This window comes from Haemorhous mexicanus, chromosome 20, assembly GCF_027477595.1.
Source record: "Haemorhous mexicanus isolate bHaeMex1 chromosome 20, bHaeMex1.pri, whole genome shotgun sequence".
In the NCBI taxonomy this organism is placed as follows: domain Eukaryota; kingdom Metazoa; phylum Chordata; class Aves; order Passeriformes; family Fringillidae; genus Haemorhous; species Haemorhous mexicanus.
In genome coordinates this window covers 431,422-454,883 of record NC_082360.1, presented here as the reverse complement: position 1 = coordinate 454,883, position 23,462 = coordinate 431,422, and the positions used below count along the sequence as shown (strand labels likewise).

At 55.8% G+C, this 23,462-nt stretch overlaps 1 protein-coding gene across 1 annotated transcript; it reads left to right on the top strand.

Moving 5' to 3' along the window:
- The first annotated feature begins 9,703 nt into the window (after positions 1–9,703).
- TEKT3 (tektin 3) lies at positions 9,704–16,662 on the top strand. The gene is made up of 7 exons (XM_059864491.1): positions 9,704–10,276; positions 10,798–10,881; positions 12,474–12,544; positions 12,749–12,892; positions 14,335–14,557; positions 15,058–15,212; positions 16,431–16,662. The coding sequence occupies exons 1-7, from the start codon at positions 9,704–9,706 to the stop codon at positions 16,660–16,662; spliced, it is 1,482 nt and encodes a 493-aa protein (XP_059720474.1).
- Positions 16,663–23,462: the final 6,800 nt, after the last annotated feature.

The window sequence follows — 23,462 nt, the reverse complement described above, 5'->3', positions numbered from 1 at the left end:
TTCAGGAACAAGAAGTTGGAAAAACACGGTCTCAGTGTCTGTCTCTGCTGCTTACCTGTGGCACAGCATTTTCTGTCAGCACATAAAAGATGGGTGGGAGTGCTGTGGGGATGAGTCGATGGGAGTATCTCAGATATTAAAGCCACTAAAAATTATTCTCAGGATAACTTTCCATATGAACCAGCAGGTTAATTGAACCTGAGCCATGCAGTAGAAATGTGCTGAGCCCAACAATATTTTACAGCAGAGGAATAAAAAAAAAAAAAGTGGAAATATTTTGTTTGGACAGTATAGAAACTCCAGCAGAAGCAGAAAGTTTCTGTTCTGTCATTAAGTTAATTTCATGTCGTGTAGAATGTGAATTTTGGTGTTGTTGTCTTTGTGGATGGGGTCACTCCTCACACTCGCAGGGATTCAGGAAAGGCTCAGGATCATGGGCAGAGGCACTGCAGTGAAACCCTGTGCTGGGCCTGAGCTGCTGCCTGCAGGAAATGTTCTTCCTTGGCAAAGGCGAGGATCCAGCTCTCAGTGCAGAATCAGGATCCATGTCTCCCTTCGTGGCAGGATTTCCCAGGCCGTGGAAGCTGCGGCTGGCAGCCGGGATGGTGTCTGCGTTAATCATTCCCTGGAGTCAGATGGAGCAGGAGATAACTCGGGGGAAGCTGGATAACCCTGAGCCATTCACACCCCGGGCTCCTCCCAGCACTGGGGTTGTTGTGATCCCTGCCCCAGGACAACGCCTTGAGGACTTCTCTGACCATTCCACGACAAACTGGCGTTCACCTTGAAAAAACAGCAGCAGCAGCAGCACCTTCCCAAAAAGCTTTCAAGGAGGAAAACAACTTTCTGTTTCTAATCAGGGCCTCCAGCATCAGCTGAGCAGGCTTTATTTTCATTTTTCTTCTCCACAAAAGTTTCCATTGTGCCCAAAAGCCATTTTCTGTCAAAAAGGGTTTTGATGGAAAATATTTTACTAAATCCGTTTGCAACTGATTCAGAGTTGTGCCAAGACAGAGGGAAGGAGTGAAGCCCCTGAAGCTGCTCCTCAGCACGTTAGAGGGAATATCCCAGACTCCCAGGGCCCCTGGGGGTGTTTGGGTGGTCCTGGAGGGGCTGGGCTCATCCCAGCCTCTGGGAAATGTTAAACCAGCAAATAAATCTGCTCGGCTCAGCAGCCAGGGCTGAGCCTTGGAGCGAGGCGAAGCTTTTAAAAATCATCAGGAGTATTTTCTTTAAAGGAAGGAAGGATCTTAATTCCAGCATTCCAACCCAAAATAGACGTCCCTAAGAATAGCCCTTCCCCATGGCAGGGCAGGATGCTGGGGCAGGAAAAGGGGTCGGGGGAAACCAGGGGTGCTGTCCCTGGGCAGGCTGGGACAGGGAAGGGATGGACAGGGAAGGGAAGGGGATCTGGGATTGGGAAGGGATGGAGAGCTGGACAGGGGAGGGATGGGGAGCTGGGACTGGGAAGGGATGGGGAGCTGGGACAGGGAAGGGATGGGGAGCTGGGACTGGGAAGGGATGGGGAGCTGGGACAGGGAAGGGATGGGGTGTGGGACTGGGGAGGGATGGGGAGCTGGGATTGGGAAGGGATGGGAAGCTGGGACAGGGGAGGGATGGGGAGCTGGGACTGGGAAAGGATTCAGTTCTGGGGTGCAGCTTTGGCTCGGGGGATTGGAGCCCCCAGCCCCACGGGGGTGGCTCAGAGCTGCTCCCTGGGCCGGGGGCTCCTGGGCAGGGGCAGTGGGGCCGTGCTCCAGGCAGGGAGGGGATGCCCCAGCCAGGCTCCCTGTGCCCGTGGAGAGAAGCAAAGGCATCCCCTGGCAGTGGTGGGGCTGGGCAGCGTGGCTTCGCTTCCAGGGGGAGTTCCCCTGGATCAGGAGCTGCCACAGGGATTGCTCTGGCCAGGGAAGACTCATTCCCATCTCGTCCAGCCTGAACAGAGCAGTGCTGGAGTAGCCCAGGCTCCAGGGAGCTCCACAAGAGACCAGAGGGATGGGGTCTGCATTCCCACCCCCTTTCCCAACAAAGTGCAGTTTTGCACCATTTGAACATTTTGACTGGGATGTTCCCCTTCTGGGGTCACCTTTCTGTGCAGGTGGGAGCTTCAGAGAGGAGCCCTGCTTTGAGAGATGAGTTTCTCAAACAGCTTGGTGGCCCCCGAGCTGTGGCTTTAAGAAAACCCCGAATTTCCATGGAAGTCCAGTGAAACAATGAAACCTGACAGCACAGGCAGCTCCTTCACCCCATTTCCTTCCTGGAAGGGCTGGCAGTGCAACTGCAATTCCCCAAGCTATAAACACCCTCAGAAGCCGAGAGCTCAGCATCTCCTGGAGGCTCCAGCTGCACCTCCCCAGGTCCTGCAGCTCGTACCTGCTCCTGGGACATCCCTCCCAGAGCCTTTGGGAGCTTTTCTGTGCAACTCCAGTGTCCCTTTGGATTGAGCTTCCCACAAATCCCTCTCTGGACTCTGCTGATGCTCAGCCTCAATAACACCAGCCCAAGGTTTGCATGAGCGTGTGCCAGACCTCAGATATCCTGATTTTGGCTTGACCAGATGGCATCTTTAGGGTGAGAACAGCATTTTGAGGGTGGCATTTGTCCCAGTTCATGTCTGCAGGGAAAGTGTCCCCATGGGAACAGCTTGTGATGATCCCCTCAGCTCGCAGGGGACAGAAAGAGGAAATTTTGGGGCAGGATCACCCCCTGCCATGATGATATTAAATGTATAAGCAAGCAAATGAGCTGGCTCTGTTTTATAGCCCAGCTTTACAGCTGAGATGATTTATGTACCAGGTGGGATGAAAAATGTTGGTGTAAAACCAGACAAAACCCACTGGGTTTGGCCAGTTACTCACTTGGTTCCTTGGGCCCTCTCAAATAAATCTCCAGGTGGGTGTAACGAAACCACAACCCCCCAAATCTGAAAGAGGCCTCACCCAACCCCTGCCCAGCTGAATCTCTGACTCTCACCCTCTGGGACGAGGGGAAACAATCAGGTGGGAAAACGTGAGCTCGGCCAGGCTGCAAACCTGAAACCTTCTGGTGTTTGCTTGTGGCAGGACTGGGCTCAGGGCTGTGGGAAGGGCGGGCTCCCTCTGCCTCTGGCACCTTCTGAGGGATAAACCCTCCCCAGAGACAAGAGGGAAAAGGGGCTCCAGGAGAGCTGCAGAGGGACTGGGGACAAGGATGGAGGGACAGGAGCAGGGATTGGCTTCAGTGACCTAGGGCAGGGCTGGGTGGGATCTTGGGAATGAGGAATTGTTCCTGGCAGGGTGTGAGGCCCTGGCACAGGGTGCCCAGAGCAGCTGGGGCTGCCCCTGGATCCCTGGCAGTGCCCAAGGCCAGGCTGGACACTGGGGCTGGAGCAGCCTGGGACAGTGGGAGGTGTCCCTGGGGCAGGGGAAGGTGTCCCTAGGACAGGGGAAGGTGTCCCCGCCATGGCAGGGGTGGCACTGGGTGGGCTCTCAGGTCCCTTCCAAACCATTCCATGATTCCAGAACTGTTGCTGATTGCAGATGGTCAGGGCAGACAGATCATGAAATAATTTCGCTGAGAAGTGTGGGGAAATGCAGATTTCCTGGTGTGCTTTTCCTGCTCTTGTGATATATTGCAAAAGTCTTCTGGCCATTATTTGCTTCGCTGTCTTTATCTGGTTTTATCTGCTGTCATTGTTCCACGGTGCAGTCGGGGGGGTTGTTTTGGTCTGCCCAGCTGATGGCTGAAGGTGCACCACGTTCCAGGCCCTCTGTGGGAGGAATTTCGGGGTGCAGGACCCTCCCTGCCCAGGCCCGTGGGGGGCACTGGGAGAGCCCAGCCTGGAGTTCCTCAGCCACTCTGTCACAGCCTGGAGCCAGGTCTGTGCCTTGGATTATCAGGGTGTGAGCCAAGCCTGGGAAGGAGCCATGGGAGATAGAGGAAAAGGGAGAGCCTGGCTGTTGGGGTGCAGGTGAACATCCCAGCTCAAAGCTCTCTGTGAAGGAGAGCCCTGAATGGCTGTCATCCTTTCCTGCCAGTCTGAGGGACATCCATCTCCCCAGAATTCACCTTCTCCTGCAGGCAGCTCGGGATGCAGTCACAAAGCATCATTTGCTGAAAGTCCTTGAAGATATTTGTCACTTCCAGGGGAGGAAGCCCATGGCCTCACCCCTCTTGCCATTCCACGGGCTCGGCTGGCTGAGTGGGCACGGGCTCCAGGGACAAACACGCCGTGTAATGTGAGAGAAAGCATCAGCAGAATATTTATGTAATGAAATGGTAACGATGCCTGCCGGGGCGGGGCAGGGCAGAGAGGAGCTCTCCTCCTGCTGCAGGGCCCCGGGAGGCACAGAGCAGCCCTGGCAGGGGGGGAGAGGGCCTTCACTGGGAAATGTGATCTGCCTTTTCTAGCAAAACCCCGGCAGAGGACACCGAGCCATGTGCAGGATCTGATCTGATGGCAGCTGCCCAAATTGCTTTTCAGCTGGGCACGGGAATGGTTCCCTTTGTTTTGGAGGATAAACATCCTCCCTGCTCCTGGGCCCAGGCTGGAGCTCAGGGCTGGGCTGGGGAGCAGAGCCAGCCCCATTTCCCTATTCCATGGAGGATCCAGCCCTGGGAAGGGGCTGCAAGGACCATTCTGGAGTGCAGGAGTCCCAGGACAGCTGGGATCCAGCACTGGGAAGGGGCTGCATGGACCATTCTGGGGCTGCAGGGGTCCTGGGGCTGCTGGGATCCAGCACTGGGAAGGGGCTGCAAGGACCATTCTGGGGCTGCAGGGGTCCCAGGGCAGCCGGGGCTGCTGGGGTTAATTTGGGATTGTCACAGCTCCTGCATCCATGATCCTGCAGGCCAGGAGTCTGGGCCACTCCTGCAGCAAAGGCTCCTCTCTGGTCACATCCTGAGGGGCACCAAGAGGACGTGGGACATGCCCAGCTTGTGCCAGGGGACAGTGCAGGGCACAGGGAAGGGTGCTGGGATGGGGGCAGCACCTTGGCAGTGCTCAAGGGGAGCTGAAAAGTGAGGAGAGAGATTTGGGGGTTGGGACTAGAGGATCTTTAAGGTCCCTTCCAACACAAGCCATCCTGTGGATTTTATTTTATTTTATTTATTTTTTAAAGCAAGTTCCATGAATGCTGGTTTGGTTTTTCCCAGACGAGCTTGCTGGGCCCTTCCACACCAGGCTGTGTTCAGCCCTCACTGTTTCCTGAGGGGCAGGAGCTGAGGTTGCTCCTGTCAGCTCTGCAGACGTTTTGATCCTTTTGCTGTCTGTGGAGTCACAGCCTGAGTGAAAAAAAAGGGAAAAAAAATACAGTAACTCTGCCTCCCTTTTCCAATGCAAGCCCTCTGCCAGAGCAATAAAAAACTTTAAACAATGGCCAGTCATGACAGAAACCAGCCCTGCAGCTGTCTGCCAAAATTCACCTCAAGAAAAGAGGTCCAGAAATAAACAGCAACCTATAAAAAGCCCCACAGACTTAGAGAGAGTCCTCTCAGTGTGTTAATTGCTTTCACATCTGGCTCTGAAATGAGGAGTGTGTAAGGCAAGGGGAGGCCACCAATAACTCACTGCAGCTGAGCACTAAAGCATGTGTGGAGATCAATCACCAGAGCCATCCACTTCTACAGAGCCCTCAGACTGGGGCTCACTTTTAAACTTTGTGTTTAAACTGCCCTGAAATAATGGGGATGTTAATAAACAGCACAGGGTTAAGCACTTTCCCAGGTGGGATATTTCAAGGTAAATGCAGACAGACCGGGTGCATTTCCCCTTCCCCTCCATCAGTTTTTGGAGCAGTTTGTGCCTGCCCCTCTTGGGAAGGAGCCAGCCCCAGGGTGGGTGCAAGGTGTGACAGTCCAGGGCTGCAGCCAGGTGGGACACACCCAGGAAAGAGCTGGGGATGGTTTCACCATGTTTTCTGTGTGCCAAGGGGTGACCCCAGGTGACCTTGTGACAGCTCGGTGGGATGGGGGCAGAGCTCTGGTGGATCCCTGCCCGGGGCTCCTTTCCCCTCTCAGGCCAAGGTCTGCCCCTCGTGTGGCTCAGGGGGCTCCTCCTGCCCCCAGAGCTGCTGCATGGAGAGCTGGGGGCTCTGGGCTGAGAGGGGTGGCTGCAGGGCAGGGCACACCAGCCCCACTGCCCCCAGTGGGACCTGGCAGTGCCCCCAGGGCAGGCAGCAGAGCCCCGAGGGACTGAAAGGCTGCAGGGAGCTCTCCCTGAACCCGGTGCTTGATTTCTGGTGTTTCCTGGCACTGCTGAGAGCGTCACCAGTAAATGATGACACTTTCTGAGGCCACCACTGCTGCAATTCCAGGAGTGATCCCAGGCTTAACCTTGGGGATGAGCAGAGCCTGCCCCGAGCCTCTGTGGTTTGGTGGTTGTGACTCACCACGAGAGCTCGGGGAGGGATTTGTGATGATTTATTCATGCCACATTTATTGTTTGGAAAGCTCAGTCAAATGCTGCTCTGGTTAGACTGAATAATTCAGCTGCCACTCTACTTTTGGTTTAGTTTTGATCTCTTTATTGCTTTCTCTCTAAGAGCCTCGTGTTCAGAGGTGAAAATCATCTCAGGGAATCATGGAATGGTTTGGGTGGGAGGTGACCTCAAGCCCCTCTCATCCAGCCCTGCCACGGGCAGGGACACCCCCAGTGCCCAGGCTGCTCCCAGCCCGCCCAGCCCAGGCCACGCTGATCCCTTTCAGGCAGGTGCAGCATTCCTGGGAGCCAGAGGAATATTCCAGCGTGAGTGAAGGAGTGCCGGGGCTCTGCTGGGTACGTGCAGGCTCACAGGCTGCTAGAAAGGATCTGCAGCTGGGTATTTTCAGCAGGGCAGCTTCTGACCCAGGGTAATGCTGTATTAATAGACAGCAGAATGTGAGCCGGGACACAAAGATTGACAGCTCTTGGCAGTAGATTTTGTACTCAGGTACCTAAATCCATCCCTTGAAATTCCAGTTTGGCCAGCCCGGGCTGCCGCACTGAGAACTGGCACCTCTGCTTCCCATCAGCTTCCTGGGCTCAGCCTGGTTTGGTTCTTTTATTCTGAGCTGAGCTGGTGGAGGCTTCAGCACAGGCTGTGTCCTCACGTGTCCACCCAAACTGGAAGTGCCCCAGCACAACTGGGTGGGGACAGTGTGTAATTTTAGTGATGTTGCAGCTGTCGGAGTTGTAGTCAGGATTAAGGAACCAGGTTTAATTACCCGAATAAATGGTGGTGGTGTAAACAACCTGTCTAATTCCCTGGGGTGCTCAGGGATCTGGGATTCTGGGATCACAGACTGCACACTGGCAGCTACTTGAGAGTCACTTGTGGTATTTGACTGTGCTACCTGTGCCAGTTCTTCTCTTTGCAGCTTTTAGGACGTGTGAGAGGAGCTCTAGGTTGGATTTAGGGAAAGGTTCTCCCCCAGAGGCGCTGGCACTGCCCAGGCTGCCCAGGGATGGACACAGCCCCGAGGCTGCCAGAGCTCCAGGAGCCTTTGGACAGCGCTTTAGGGATGCCCAGGGTGGGGTTGTTGGGGGTCTGGGCAGGGCCAGGGGTCCCCAGGGATCCTTGTGGGTCCCTCCCAGCTCGGGGCATGCTGTGATTGTGGGGGGACCAAAGCTTGGCCCTCGTGATGTCCCCACTGTCCCCGTGCTCGTGGCGCTGCCCCGGAAGGTCCTGCCCGGCTGCACAGAGCCCCCCTGGGCCATTTACAACGGAATTGAATGATTATTGCCTAATTTAGCAAATGCTCCCAGAGCCCTGGGGTTGCCTGCCACAATCAGTGGTGTCCCTGGCCGGGCAGTGATTCATCTGAACAGAATTAGCCACGGGCAGGGCGTGAGAGCGGGGCTGGAGCTGGGAGCGTGCAGGGAGCGAGCTGGGCTGCTCCGGGGTGGGTGGGTGGGTGTCCTGCTGGGGACAGGGCTTGGCAGGCCTTCAGTGCAAGCATTTGTCTCCTTGGCTGCAGACAAAGCAGCTGATGGGCTGAATGGTCTGTTCCAGGGGGATGGAGCTGATCCCTGCCCCGGCTGAGGCAGGACGTGTGCCTGAGGTGAAATGAAGGTGTGCTGCACCTTGTGTACACCACGCACTTTGGGTTCCACCTTCTGCAGGAGGCAGAGCTGCCCCAGGGAGCCACTCAGGAGGGGTGGCCAGGGGTCACCAGGACCTGGGAAACGCCACTCTGCAGCTGCAGGAGTTGGGGGAATCATGAGAAACTGAGGCTGTGAGAGGGCAGAAGCACCAGCCTGGGTCCTCGATGAGCCGTGGTCACAGCTGGGAAATGAGGAAAATGAGAATATCCCTCTGGAGAAGGTGAGAGGTGGAAGCTGCCACAGCAGAGCTGGGTGGTGTTCCCAGAAGCTGGGCAGAGACCCCCTGGCTGAGCTGGGGTGCCTGGGCTCACCCCAGCATCCCTCCCAGCCCCTCCTGTCCCTGCTCCCAGGCCAAGCCAGCCTTTGCTGGGCCGTTCCAGGGCGGGTCAATGGCCAGGACGGGTCACAGAGCCCTGCCAGCGTCACAGACCCTCCCAGAACACAGCACTGGCCACGGAACCCCCGTCCATGGCAACGGGCCCACAGAGGTGGGCAGTGCCAGCACCACCCCAGCAGCCAGTGATGAGCAGCAGCCCCCCCGGGCGCCCCCAGGCCTGAGCCCGCCGAGGGGGAGCTGTGCTCACCGAGGGAGGCCCCGCACGGCCGGTACTGTCCCCAGCCCCAGCCCCCAGCCCGGGTGTGCCCGTGCCCAGGGCTGCTGGCACCTTCATCCCGGCCTGCCTCTTCCCAAGGGGCGTGCAAGGGCGTTCATTTCAGCTGGAAATGCTGGAAAAGCAATCCAGTCCATTCCCAAGGTTTTTCCCTCTCAAACACTCGTCTGTCAGTGTCTAAAGGAAAAGGATTTGTTTGCGGGGTGGGAGCCAGGGAAAGCCTCCCCCACTGTACAAATGATGCTCCCGGGGAAATAAGTGGCACAGAGGCAGGGAATGGCAGTGGCCTGTGCCCAGCAGGGACAAAGGGCTGCAGTCACTGGTTTGTGGGAGCAGCACACGCTGGGGCTTTGCTGGAGCTCAGCACAGACCTCTCCTCCTCAGAGCCAGTCCCACCTGGGAAAGCTTTTGTGCTGAATTTGGGGGTCTGAGTGTCCCACTGCCCATCCCAAAGCCTCTGGCCAGGCTGGGTCCTGGCATGAGACTCGCTGGCCTGGGTTGGAAGGGACCATCCCTGCCATGGCAGGGACACCTCCCACTGTCCCAGGGACACCTCCCACTGTCCCAGGTGCTCCCAGCCCCAGTGTCCAACCTGGCCTTGGGCACTGCCAGGGATCCAGGGGCAGCCCCAGCTGTGCCAGGGCCTGCCCACCCTCCCAGGGGAGGTCATTAGATTGACAGGGAAAATGAAGGAAAAAGGGGAAATTAGGAATTAAGGAATAAGGAAAACAAAGGTATAAGATCTGTCATCCTCCTAAGCTGCCATGATTTGTCTCTCTCCTCATTTCAAGACCTGACACAAGATACCAACAGCAAAGTTGGTCTCAAATCCCTCCTTATCCAGATGCCTGGGATGCTGTCAGAGAGGATTTGCATTCAGGAGATTTAGGGGCTCTGCGGGTGCCCTGGGCAGGGCTGGTCCCATCACAAGTCGGGCGTTGCTGTAAGAGGTACCACAAGGACAGGAACCTTCTGAGCGAGGTTTCCCTCTGCCCCCTTTGCGCAGGACCCGCACCAGCAGCATTCCAGGATGGAACTCTACGGCTATCCCTTGAAAGCCAAGTTTAACCAGCCACGGCCACCACCTCCCAAGGTCCTGTCAGCGACCAACGTGGCGGCCGGCTACAAGAGCCGCATTCCCTATCACCCCGAGAGCTTCAGCATGCCATGGATGCCCAACTCCTACTACAAAGCAGCTACCCTCAACCCCACCCTGTCTCCCCTCACCGAAAGCTTCCCGGGGCTTCCCCCCACCAAGATAGTTCCTTTTATTTCCGAGAGACCCAACGGGGTCTTCACCCGGCACACGCTGGACGACTGGCACAGGTCCAACATGACCAACTACAAGGAGTCGGAGACCACGCGGCACAACGCGGAGCGCCTGCGCGCCGACCTCACCCGCACCATCAAGGACGTCTACCAGCAGGCCAAGAGGACCCAAGGGGAGAGCACCAAGAACCTGGGAGAGCGCATCAACGACATCGAGTACTGGAAGTCCGAGCTCTGCATCGAGCTGGATGCCATGATCAGGGAGACCAACTCCCTGATGGACATGCAGAAACGGCTGGAGAGAGCCTTGGCTGACACCGAGGGCCCCTTCCAGGTAGGGACCCTGCAACCCCAGCCCAAACATCTGCAGCCACTCAAGCCTCTCATAAAGTCCATCCCAGCCCTGAAACGCTGGAAAGGTTTCAAGAAGAGCCCATTAGTTGAGTCAGTGATACACAAATCCCCTGCATCTGCTGTGTCCTCCTCCAGCACATGCTGAGCACATCACTGCAGTGTTTGTTTAAGCAGATATTTCCATATCCCAAATCCTGGCTTGGGACACAAAAGCCCATGTCTCACTACGAGGCTCTGGGGAGGTCCACACCGGGCCTGACAGGGGTCCCTGCACTCTGCTGTGGTGCCTGGGGACACGAGGGCTCTGTCCCTTTGGCTCCATGCTGATGTGGCACTCGGCTGCTGTTGTCAGCTAGCCCTGCTGCCTCGGGCAGCTCTCTCCAGGCTGCCGTCCTGTGCCCACCTACCCTTTCCTTTCCTGCATCCCCTGACATGGGCACAGTCCCTGCAGGGAGCCCTGTCCCTGCAGCCAGCGCTGATGTCACCACTTGTCCCCACCAGGTCGCTCACAAGTGTTTGCTCAATCGGGAGAAGAGGATGGGCATCGACCTGGTCAACGACGACGTGGAGAAACAGCTCGTCACAGTGAGTCTGCAACACCCATCCTGTGACAAAGCTAGGTCTGCCTAAACTGCCCTGAACAAGTCTGCTCCTCACTGGCTCTTCAGTGCTGCTGAGGTGCCGAATCCTTCAACCCCCCCCAACCTGCTGGAGAGGGGCTGGTGCTCCCAGCCAGCGGCGTGTCAGTGGGAGGGGAAGGAAGAGCTGGAAAGGAGCCGGGTTTGTGTGGCTTATCAGGGTCCTCCGACCCTCCCTGGGGAGCCTGTGAGATGGCCCTGCCTTTCTGAGCCCTCCCTGCACAGATCTCTGTTTGTGTGGTCTGTCTCTGGCTCCACAGCACATTCTGTATATTACACACACACAGAGGGCAGGGTGTGCCCCACTGCTTGTCTGCTGTCCCCAGCTATGTTAGCTGGGCTAATTAAAGATATTAACTACGCTTGCCCAGCTCTGCTTTGCTCAGGGCAGAGTTGGCTGCAGCAGGACTGTGTGCTCAGGCAATGGATTTAATAGAAATCGTAAAAACCTGCACTCCTGCCTGCCTTTATTTAAGCTGCTTTAAATCATGAATTAAAAGCAAGCATGGCACAGCAAATGGGATCCTAATGCAGGGTACAGCAAAATATAATCACTGCAAAAGCCTCACAAAACTGGGAAGGAAATTGCGGCCCCTGGGCCTGTGAAGCCACTGCTCTCTTAAAAGATCTTCTGTTATGAGTCAGGCCCTGAAAAATTAAAATATTAGTTTGAAGGTCATGAGGGTTTAGGAAAACTATCAGAGCTGGTATCTCCATAATGCCATTTGGGTTTTTTAATATTTGGGATGCATTTAGGCTGTGCTTTCAGCTGGCTCCTGCATTCAGGAGGGATTGAAAACCTCTGGGTTTGGAGCACTGATCACCTGTCTCTGGAAACCCTCATGGGTGCAACAGGCTCCTGCTGGACCGAGGGAGCTGAGAGCAGCACGAGCCTTGCCCCAGGGGAGCTGAACCCTGCCTAGAACTGAAAACCCCTAAACCGGGTTTACACCAAAGTCCTCTTGTCCCATATGGATGGGATTTCTTGTGGGGAGAAAAATGCCCTGGGACTGGGGATGGGGATGTGTGGCACTGCTGGCCCAGGGCACTGCTGGCCCAGGGCACCGCTGTGCCCGTTCATGTCAGGCCAGGATGCAGCCCTGCCTCCCTGTAATGGAGAGCAGCCCTGGCCATTGATGTCAAGAGGAAGAAACTTGGGAACCCACCCTGAAAGTGGTTTCAGAGGCCCTGGCTGTGGCCACAGCCCCCTCCTGTCCCCTCCCTGGCCCTGGCTGTGACCACAGCCCCCTCCTGTCCCCTCCCTGGCCCTGGCTGTGACCACAGCCCCCTCCTGTCCCCTCCCTGGCCCTGGCTGGCTCAGCTGCACAGGTGGGTGCCCAGGGGCTGGGGCTGGCACAGGCAGGTACCCTGGGCTGGCACAGGTGGTGCCCTGGGCTGGCACAGGTGGGTGCCCTGGGGCTGGGGTCCCCTCCTGCCCACTTGCTGTGGGGAAGGGGAGTTCCTGCTGTGTGCCCCCAGGGCAGGAGTGCCCAGGATGCCTGAGCACGATGCTGATGGGGTGGTTCTGCCTGTGCCCAGGAAATCAAGATCATCAGGTCCTGCCGGGAGAGGCTGCAGCAGTGCCTGGACACGGTGAATGCCCAGATCATGTAAGGAGGGCTGGGGGCCCTTGCTGCAGGGCTGGTGTGTGTTTGCAGCTGGGCCCCAGCAGATCCCCGCGGGTTCAGTCCCTGCAGGCTCTGAGGGAGGCAGGCAGCGATGCTCTGGGAGCACAGAGGGGCTGAGGGAGCAGGGTGGGCACAGAAGCATCCCACGGCTCCCTCCCCGCTGAGGCTGCTGTTTGTGTGCTCCAGGTGCAACAAGGAGGCCCGGCAGGAGCTGGAGAAGGACCTGGCTGACAAGCAGTTGGGCCACCACATCGACAACAAGTGCTACCAGCTGAAGAACACCTCCAGAGGCATCCACTTCTTCAAGGGCGTGGAGAGGATCGATGCCACGTGAGCTCTGGGGCCCGGCAGGCACAGAGCAGGGAGCTGGGACTGCCCAGCCCTCTCTGGGGCACATCCATCCCTCCTGGAGACACCACCTCGAGGGGTGCTTTCCCCCTGGGCTCTCCAGGGGGAGAAGAACCCTCTGCTCTCAGCTGGATGCCAAACACCTGGCAGGCAAAAAGGGAGCCCGACCTAATTAAACATTAGATCAGGGCTCAGAGCTCAGCCTGCAAACGAATTCAGCTCGGCACCTCTGCACAGCTCATTAAGCTCGTGCATGTTTTCAGAGATGTCTCAGTGCCTGCCTGAGTGCTCCTCACTGCTGGGAAGTCTGGGGGCTCACCCCTGTATGGAGAGGGCCTGGCAGGGAGCTGAAATGACCCAGAAAATCAAGAAATGAGAGCATGGTCCTGGGACAGGGTTCCGCTGCTTTTGGGTGCCAGGAATTCAGCTTTGGCTTTGCAGTTAATGAACAGTGACCGAACCCAGCACTCACAGAGGGATGCCCAAGTGGCAAAGGGCTGAGAGAATAAATCTGCTCACACAAACCCATGAAGTTTATGGAGAGGCAGAGATTGAGACAATTTTTCTAGTAGTTTGAATAATTATTCACAGTAGAGCTCAGACATATTTAGACAGGCAAATAGATTGCAAAGGATCGAGGCTGAAATTCAGAGGGGGGTGAAATGTGCTGAGAATCAGCAGGTTTTAAATGGAGCTTATGTGGTATTGAAGTCTTTTGTTGACCTTGTTCTGGACTACTGCACAGGCAGGAACTTCATCCCAAATGCACAGACAGGGAATGGAGTGGGATCTAAAGCTCATTTGGTTTAGTGGGAGACTGAGATGGGCTGTGAGCAAAAGGAATTGACTGAACCATGACCTGTGTGTCCTTGTGAGGCTGGGAATTCCTTGGCACTTAATGCCTCGAAGGTGCAAATAGAGCTCAGATTGGAATCTCTGTTTTTTATGGGAGAATCTTTTGTTTGTCTGAACTTTCACAAATTGTCTTTGTGAGCATTTGATAAATGTCATCAAACAAGGGGGTCCAGCCCTCATGGGATAAATGTCATCAAACAAGGGGGTCCAGCCCTCATGGGATAAATGTCATCAAACAAGGGGGTCCAGCCCTCATGGGATAAATATCATCAAACAAGGGGGCCCAGCCCTCATGTGATAAATGTCATGAAACAAGCGGGGGTCCAGCCCTCATGTGATAAATGTCATCAAACAAGGGGGTCCAGCCCTCATGTCATAAATATCATCAAACAAGGGGGTCCAGCCCTCATGTGATAAATGTCATGAAACAAGGGGGTCCAGCCCTCATGTGATAAATGTCATCAAACCACCCAGGTCCAGATGTTTCAGTTCCCTGTAGTTTAATTCACAGGACGGATTTCCTTGCCTCAGTCTGCAGCGGGGTTGCCAAGGCTGTGCTCTCCCCGCAGGGTCTCGGTGCCCGAGACGTGGGCCAGGTTCACGGACAACAACATCTTCCGCTCGCAGAGCGCGCGCGCGGCCTCGGCCAAGCTGCGCGCCAGCACCGAGAGCCTCCTGATGGGCACGGCCGACGAGATGTGGCGCCAGTTCAGCAAGGTCAACGACGCCTTCACCAGCCGCATCACCGAGATTGCCAACGCCAAGAGCAAGATCCAGACACACCTGGCCAAGGTACCGGCCCTGCCCTCCCCAGGGATGGCTGTCCCTGGGCTCCCTGCCCTGCTCTGCCAGGCATGGCGGGGGGACAGCGGTGATGGGCCCTGGCTCGGAGCTGTGGGACTCATGGGAAGCTCCCTGGGAAGGGCTCAGACCCGTGAAGTTTGCAGCACTAGGGGCTGATGGCACGTCCTTAAATTAGGAGCCGTTAAAACCTTTCCCTGATGGATGAACCATTCTTGCAAGCAGCAATTTTGGGAAGCTGGTAATTCAAGAGATCCATCACCGCTCCTAAAGCACCTCTGCTCCTAACTCTCCTCTCATGTGGCAGTGAGAGCAAAGAGATTTTCCCTGAAAACTCTGCTGGATCTGGGCCTTGATGTGGCAGAGCAACAGTGGCCTGAGCCCAGGGGCTGTTTATTGAACTTGGGTTTCTTCCTGCTCCAGCAGAAGGGAATGATGTGATCACTTGAGAAGATATCTTTTCACTGATTCCTGTGTTTGTTTCACCCCAGACACGGCAGGAGATCTTCCAGCTTGAGACCAAGATCCAAGTCATCCAGAAGACCATAAGGGACAAAGAGGTTCAGCTGAAGGTGGCCCAGACCCGGCTGGATGAGCGCTCGAGGAGACCCAACGTGGAGCTGTGCCGGGACGCCGCCCAGATCCGGTGAGGCCGGGCTGCCAGGGCCCCGGGGCACTCAGGAGCATCTCTGCATGACAAAATGGCTTTTTCCCCCAAATATTCCTTCCATGAATGCCCTGGTCAAACCTAAAGCACTGAGCAGGTGTCCCAGCCTTGGGTGCCATCTTCTCTCCTGCCTCACCCAGGTGGCTGCTTGTGCTCAGTTTTGGAGGATAAACCCCTTGCTCTCCCTGCTGTGCCCCTCCAGCACCCCAAGGGAGCTTAGGAGAAGGAGGGAGAGGGGCTTTTATACAGGCAGAGAGTGACAGGGCAAGGGACAGTGGCTTTTAACTCAGAGATGGCAGGGACAGATGGGATACTGGGGAAGAATTCCTCTCTGAGAGGGTGGGCAGGCCCTGGCACAGGGTGCCCCTGGGTCCCTGGCAGTGCCCGAGGCCAGGCTGGACAGGGCTGGGAGCAGCCTGGGACAGGGGAAGCTGTCCCTGCCATGGCAGGGGTGGCACTGGATGGGCTTTAATGTCCCTTCCAACCCAAACCACTCTGGGATTCTGGTCTATGATTCCGTGATTCTGCTCTCTGACAGGCTGAGATTGAGAGTGCTCAGCCCCTTCCTTCTGGGTAGCTGCAAGGAAGGGTGCACATGTGGAGCTGTCCTCCCCTTGCTGGGCACACTGGAAATCCTTTCAAGGACTTTGGGACTGTGCCCCAGGGAGTGCCCAGCAGCAGCCCTGGGAGGTACCCAAAGCTCACAGCTCCTCCGGGGAGCCCTCTGAGCACAGTTCCCTTTTCAAAGTGATTTAAACCCAGCCCCAGAATTGGTTCAGCATCTCACACATTGCAGGTTTCTCCATCCTCCACTTGTTCCACGTTCCCTTTTAGCCTCTCCTGGTGTCCTGTCCTGCTGTGTGTGTCTCCTGTGCAGATCCCCTGCATGGGGAGATCCAGGAGGGTGAACCAACAAAGCCACAAACCCCTAGAGAAATGGGAAACCACAGCTGCTCGTCCCTGTTCTGGTGGCACGAGCTGCTCTGGCAGACGTGGCTGAGCATCTCCAGAGCTTTGGAACAAACTTCTCCACTAGTCCCTGTGGAGGCTGGGAGGAGCTCTGCCCTTGGCTCTCCCATGCCAGGGCATTGGGGTGGGAATCACCTGAGCGTGCTGACGGGGGAGCCCCGTGCCCAGAGGGCCCATCTGGGGGGACACCCCCCCACGGGGGCTCTGACGGGCCCTGCCGTTCTCCAGCCTTGTCCAAGAGGTGAACGAGATCAACGAGACGCTGCGGAACCTGCACCAGTGCCTGCGCGCCTCCGAGGACATGCTGCAGATGCTGGTGCGCTCCAAGGGGGTCCTGGAGCACGACCTGGTGGTCAAGAACAACTCGCTGTTCATCGACCAGGAGCGCTGCATGGGCATGCGCAAGAGCTACCCCAGCACCGTGCAGATCCTGGGCTACGTCTCGGCAGGGCTCACCTGAGCGCCCGCGCCCACGGCAGGACACGTCCCCCCTTTCCCTCCGCTGCTTCGCAAATACATTGTCATTGTTGCAATTTCACAACTGTGTTAGCATCTCATTTCCTGGCGCAAACTCCCCAGAAATTAAATGAGTGTTTTGTTTGTTGGGTTACCAGGATGATCCTTTTCCCTTGCGTTTTCTCTTTCACCGTGTGCCAGGAAGGAGCTGAAAATATCCTGTATGTCACCAAACCCACCCACGGGGATCCATCCCTGCCCTTCCAGTCTGTCTTTTCAGGAGAAAAACTGTCGCGTCTTCCTCCTTTTGAGTGTGTGTGATGTGGAGAAGGCACAAGGGGAAGTAAAGCCACTTGTCAGAATAATGAGCTGCTGACATCCAGGATGGATTTTTAATGGTTCAGCAGAAGAAACACAAACTGTCCCGGAAAGAGTTGCAGTTTGTGCTGTTCCTAAAATAGAAAAATGTGCATTTTAAGCTGATTTCTAATAATTGTCTTGCTTTTGAGAAATGTTAAATGCTATCAAAAATGTCAGTGCTGGGGTCTTAAAAAGAGGAAGTAGATTCGACATGGAGAAAGTTCATTGAAGAAAATGCTGTGGGTTTAATTTTGGGTTCCTGGTTTAACCTCTCGCATGTAGTTCCTTGAAGGGAGCACCAAAGTACTTTGAAGATAAAGAGATTAATTGGTGTTTAAGCCCCTCCTGCTGTAAGTCCTGATTTTACCAAGTACTGGAATCTTCAGAGGGATAAGTCTTCAATCAAGCTGAGGCTGAGTGTGAAAGTCACGTTGCAATTTCTCTCCTTAGGCTATCACAACTCTTGAGTCTTTCCAACTCAGCTGTTGAGCTCAGGCTAAAGCCCGTGGCACCAGGAATCCCAAAGGGGCAGAAGCTCGAGTCCCTCCCTCGGGAATCCCGGGCAGGGACCCCCAGCCCAGCGTGGGGCTGGAGGAGCTGGGAGCAGTGTCCTTGTCTGCCACCCCCGACGGCTCCTCCTCGCCCCACAGACCCTCTGCCCTCCCTGGCCTCAGCGTCCCGGCAGGATCTCCCTCCCAGTGCCAGCCCTAAACAGGAAGCAATTGTCTTTCTAACCTTTTTTTTCTTTACTAGCACTTTTGTCAAGACTAAAAATAGATTTCCTCCGCTTTGTGTGTGTCCTGGGGCCGGAGCCTGTCGGAGGCCGCAGCCACCCTTTCCAAAGGAAAGAGACAACCGTGAGCAGGAGAAACTGCCCAGCTGATCTCACCTTCCCTTTCTGCATTCCCTGCCTCCCAAAGGAGCCAGGGGCAGCTGAACTCAGCTTGTGTCAGCACCCTCACCGGCCTCGGGCTGCCCTGTGCTGTTCTCTGCCTGTGCTCCTGTCCCCAGCCCCGGTGATCTGCGCTGCTCCGCTCGTCTGCAGCCCCACTCCAGATGCTCTCAGGCAGAGCTGCCAGGCTTTTGGGCCCCAGGAGTCGGTCCCCAGCTGAGTGTGGGGCAGCAGAGGCACCCACAGCCCTTTCCTGAAAGGCTCCAGCCATGGAGTACCCGGAGCCAAGTCCTGGCACCAGCGACAGCTCTGCCTTCGCTTCACTTCCACCTTTGGTTTGAGTCATGTCAGAAATATCTGGGCTCTGTTTCACAGTGAGGGCACACCAGGATCAGTCTCCACTTTTCTCCAAGTTTGCTTTCAGAGCTCCTCACACACTGATCTTTCCCACTGGCCATCTCCTTTAGGGCTCTCTCCTAACTGCCAGCATTTATGTGGTGCTGCAATTCCCAACTCCGTTTTCTCTTGCTGTCCTGGCCTCTCGATGCTCCTTTCCACAGCACTGCCAAAGAGTTTCTTTCCTCTGCTTGAGCCATGACCAGAGGAATTTCAGCTTCAGCTCCTCTAATTTCTTTCACAAATACTTTCCACTTTCCTGCAGCAGTTTCCCAGACGTTAGAGAATTCCCAGGTCCCTCTGGGGTTGCGTTCTCTCTGCGCCAGTTTTCCATAGGTTGACAGTTCTGATGTTACTTTTTCTGGCAGCTGATGTCCCCCAACCCCCGACACTTTGGTCAGGGCATCCTACGTGTGCTTCAGTGTGAGTCTTCTGCTTGCCCTGAGGGGAGCCTGCCCTGCCACAAAGCCCTGTCACAGGGGTCTCCAGGGACAGGGCTTGGATGCAGCTCCAGTGAACACCAGGCTCTCCTGCACTGGGAGGATTTGCTTTCCATGACAGAGCTGCTGCTGAGTGAAGCTGCTCCATTTAATCCCCCAGGGCTGGCCTTGGGATTCGAGCAGCCTTTGATGTGCTGGGGAGATGAAACAACAGCCCTGCCTCCTCCTGCTGATGGCTGAGATGCCTTTGCTGCCGTGCCATTAAATGATTTCCTTTCAAAGATCATTTCTAAATCACGGCCCAGGCCCATCATCTGACTTTCTGTACTGAGGGGTTGGCTCCTTCCTCCACGAGAATGATGTGTCTGCTTTTATTGCTATTTATTGCTGGTTTATTGCTCCTCTATCAGCCAAGCGCTGAGAAAGTTACTCTGTGGAAATTCCTTTGCATCTTACAACCATATTCCCACCCTTCTGCATCATTCCATTTGCATCACTGCTGCAGAGCTGGGTGTGTAAATTAGTTGTTTACTGACTGGAGGAGAGACAATAAATTAATAAACCCAGGACACTGTTGCTTTGTGTCAGTCCAAGATCCAGGTGAACACTCCAGGCAGGGCGAGCAAGAAACTTCTCAGAAAGGAGATTTTGTTGTTTAAGAAAACAAAAATCATTGAATGTCCTGGAAGGGTCTGATATGAATTTGGGTGAAATCAAAGCTTGCCAAAACCCATGTTAACAATGTATTGCATAACTAGTGCAGATTATTGTGCTCAAGGGAGAGAGAATTCCCCAAACAGCATCAGCAGTCAGAAAAAAACCCGACCCTAAACTCATTGCTATTATGGAAAAAAAGGGAGAAAACTTTGGCAAAATGCTAAAGGAAAATTTGGGCAGTGGAGAATCACAGAAATGCTTGTGCTGGCTCAGACCAAAGCGCAGCCTCTGGTGCAGCCCCTGCCAGAGCCAACAGGAGATGCTGAGATAAAAGCAGCAGAAGGCAGCAAGAACTCTGTGAGATTCTCCCAGCCCACTTTCCCAGCTTCCAGCAATCAGCATCCCAAGGACTTCCTGAGCCAGCAGGGCTGTCCTTGGGTTTAATATCCCCCAGTGGATTTGTGTCACATGCTCTCGTTCAAGTTCTCTTGGAGCTGGTGCAGCTTCCGCTGTGTCCCTCAGCAGGGATCCCCAGGGCAGCCGTGGCGCCTTGGGGACCCTGCAGGGCACAGAAAAGGGGCCACAGCTGGCACTGCCAAAGGTGTAAAACTCGGCAGTCTGGGCAAAGGTGTGGCTCGAAGCTGGTCTAGACCTGTGCCCTCTGTAGGGTCTGCTCTGTGCTGGCAGGAGAGGAGCATGAAGCAGCAGCTCGGAAAGTACCTGAGGATCTTCCCAGTCCCGGCTGGGGAGCTCAGGTGGTTTTTTGAGGGTTTTGGGGTCAGTGGGTAAATGTTGGTATCCTTGAAGTCAGTGGGGTTTTCTCCTGGCTCTATCAGTGCTGATACTGGCTTGGAGTGGAAAGCAGAAAGTTGGATGAAGTTGGTTTGGGGGCATGAATGCAGACAGGACTGAAGTGTTTCATAAATTCTTCTTGAATTGGTAGAAAACAAATTGGGAAAAATAAGTCAATGCCTCCAAGATACATTAGACCCTTTGTTATTGAAGTCTGCTGAATATAAAGTCTCCCTTTATGCTTTTTTCCTGGTTGAAATGTGTTTTCCAATACCCATTCCACCTGTGTAAATGTATTTATATATTTACATATATATACATACATATACACACCTGCATGTGTGTTCTTTGAGGGAGCACTATAGATCTTGCACAAAGTGCAGTCAAACCATATACTGCTCTCCTCCTTTTCCTGGGGGCACTGTCGTCTGAGAACAGGATTTTCCCCACCTCGTTCCCTCCCCAGCCGCCAGGAGGGGTTTGCTGCTGGCAGCGCAGATTTTGGCCCCTGCCCTTTGCATTTCAAACCCTCCTCGGAATGGTCTTAATCACCAGGGTAGGGAACAGGAAGCGAGTCCCTAAAATTGTGATGAGAGAGCAAAATGTGGGGTCAAACGAGTTCATCCTCACAAAGACATACAGAGGAAATGTTGCCTTTTTGTGTAGCTGGAAACGCTTTGTCTTAAGAGGGGTTTGGTTCACCTGGCCCGAGGAAAGGGATGAGCAGAGCCCTGAAGTGCTGGGTCAGGGGATGTCACAGCTAAATGAGCATTAGATTCCTTTTTAGCCCATCCCTGCCTGGTCAGATCAGCATCTGAGCCCCATAAACTGATAGAAACCCCACTTTCCCTCCTGGATTCTCACCATTTTATTCTAGAATTTCAAGCTGAAGCATCACATTGAAAGTAGTCCCATGGAATAGATTCAAAGTGAGAAATCCGCAGTTTTAACCCAGAGTTTATACAACTCGTCAATCTTCCAGTATTCCCAGCACAGCCAGAGGTGAATCCTGGTTGTACACAAAACATTTTTCCAATTTCTTGTGGCGCCTGCTCTGATTTTGGTGGGGGTGGCACTGCCAGCCCTGGTCACCCCAAGCCTGGGCAGGGGCAGCTCTGAGCCCCGGGGAGCACCTGGAGCTCCTCCAGCCCTTCCTGCCTCGGGTGGGACCTTGTCCCTCCAGCAAAACCCCGAGGGCTCTGCTGGGACCATCCTCAGTGCCCCAGGGGCTCTGCTGGGACCATCCTCACTGTCCCTGTCTGCTCTGTGACCATCCTCACTGCCCTGTGACCATCCTCACTGCCCCTCACTGCCCTGTGACCATCCTCAGTGCCCCAGGGGCTCTGCTGGGACCATCCTCACTGCCCCTGTCTGCTCTGTGACCATCCTCACTGTCCCTCACTGCCCTGTGACCATCCTCACTGTCCCTCACTGCCCTGTGACCATCCTCACTGCCCCGAGGGCCCTGTGACCATCCTCACTGCCCTGTGACCATCCTCACTGCCCCGAGGGCTCTGCTGTGACCATCCTCACTGCCCCGAGGGCCCTGTGACCATCCTCACTGCTCTGTGACCATCCTCACTGCCCCGTGACCATCCTTAGTGCCCTTCACTGCCCTGTGACCATCCTCACTGCCCCGAGGGCTCTGCTGTGACCATCCTCACTGCTCTGTGACCATCCTCACTGCCCCGTGACCATCCTTAGTGCCCTTCACTGCCCTGTGACCATCCTCACTGCCCCTCACTGCCCTGTGACCATCCTCACTGCCCCGAGGGCTCTGCTGTGACCATCCTCACTCCCTCACCTTCTCTCCTCTCCTCTCCTCCCTGGACAGGCTCCCTCCAGCCCTGATGGCAGGTGTGGAGAGGAACTCTGCCCCAGCCCCAGAGCTCTGCCACAGCACTCACAGCAGCAGGTGATGTTTGTCCAAAGCCCTGCTCGGTTTGAACAGTGCACCTTCCCAAAAGAAGTGTCCGAGGAGCAGGGGAGTGATGCACTCTTCTCTCTGGGCTTTCTCCACCGTTTCCAGCCCACGGCTCTCAGCCCTTTGTTACCCACAGACTGCTCTTTTCCTGGTTTGACTTTCAGATATTTCTCCCCATGCCTCAGAAGCTGCTTTTGGCGCCTTTTTCAGAAGTGGAGCTGGGGTGGTTTGCTGTGCCACGCTCACGGAGGGGCTCGGGAGCTGTCTGTGACCCCCAGGCTCCCTGTGCATCCCACTCTGCTCCAGGGAACAGCCTGGATCTTCTGTTCAGAACAGCAGCCGAGATCTCAGAGCCACAAACCCAGGTCAGAGAATGGTCCCTACCAGAGCCTGGACGGCAGCCCTGGGGACAAGACCTTTCCGAGACCTTTCCGAGACCTTTCCCTCTCAGCCCCGAGCGCGGGGGCTCCTTCAGGCACCCGGCCAAGGACAGCCCCCATCAGCCTCGTTAGCCGGGAATGTTCTGATGGAGGCGCAAATGTTCCAGCCCTCTGGACGGCACTGACAGGCGTCACAGGGTGCACAGCGACGGTAGCAGCAGAGGAACTGGCGGGATTTTTTGGAGGGGAAGGGAAATTGCATCCTTTGGAATCTCGCTTCAGCCGCTCGGAGCTCCGCTCCCGCTCCCTGGCCGATGCCTGTGCCGGGACCCCTTCCGTGAGCGAGGAGCCCGTGCTGCGGGAACACGCCTCTGCTTGCCAGGAGACAGGAGCCAAGCACGCTTCCCCAGCTCCTTCTCCCAGGATTTACAGTCCCGGTGGCTGGATGCCGAGTTCCCTCGTTCGTGCAACAATGCGGGACGAGTCTGGAGCTGGTGCAGGAGAGAGGAGCGATGGGGGTCGGTGTGAGTGCTCAGGAGAGTGCAGGACTCCTGGCGGGATTGTCTGGGAGCTGGGGTGCACTCTGTGTGTGCGGGGGGGTTGTTTGAACACACTGGCTGTGCTCGAGGAATGAGCGAGGGCGGCAGTGCAGCCACCCCTTCCCTCCCGAGCACCTGAGTCACAGAATCCCAGAGTGGTCTGGGTTGGAAGGGACCTCAGAGCCCATCCAGTGCCACCCCTGCCATGGCAGGGACGCCTCCCACTGTTCCAGGTGCTCCCAGCCCTGTCCAGCCTGGCCTTGGGCACTGTCAGGGATCCAGGGGCAGCCCCAGCTGCTCTGGGCACCCTGTGCCCAGGCCTGCCCACCCTGCCAGGGAACAATTTCTCCTCAGTATCCCACCTAACCCTGCCCTCTGGCAGTGGGAGCCATTCCCTGGGTCCTGTCCCTCCATCCCTTGTCCC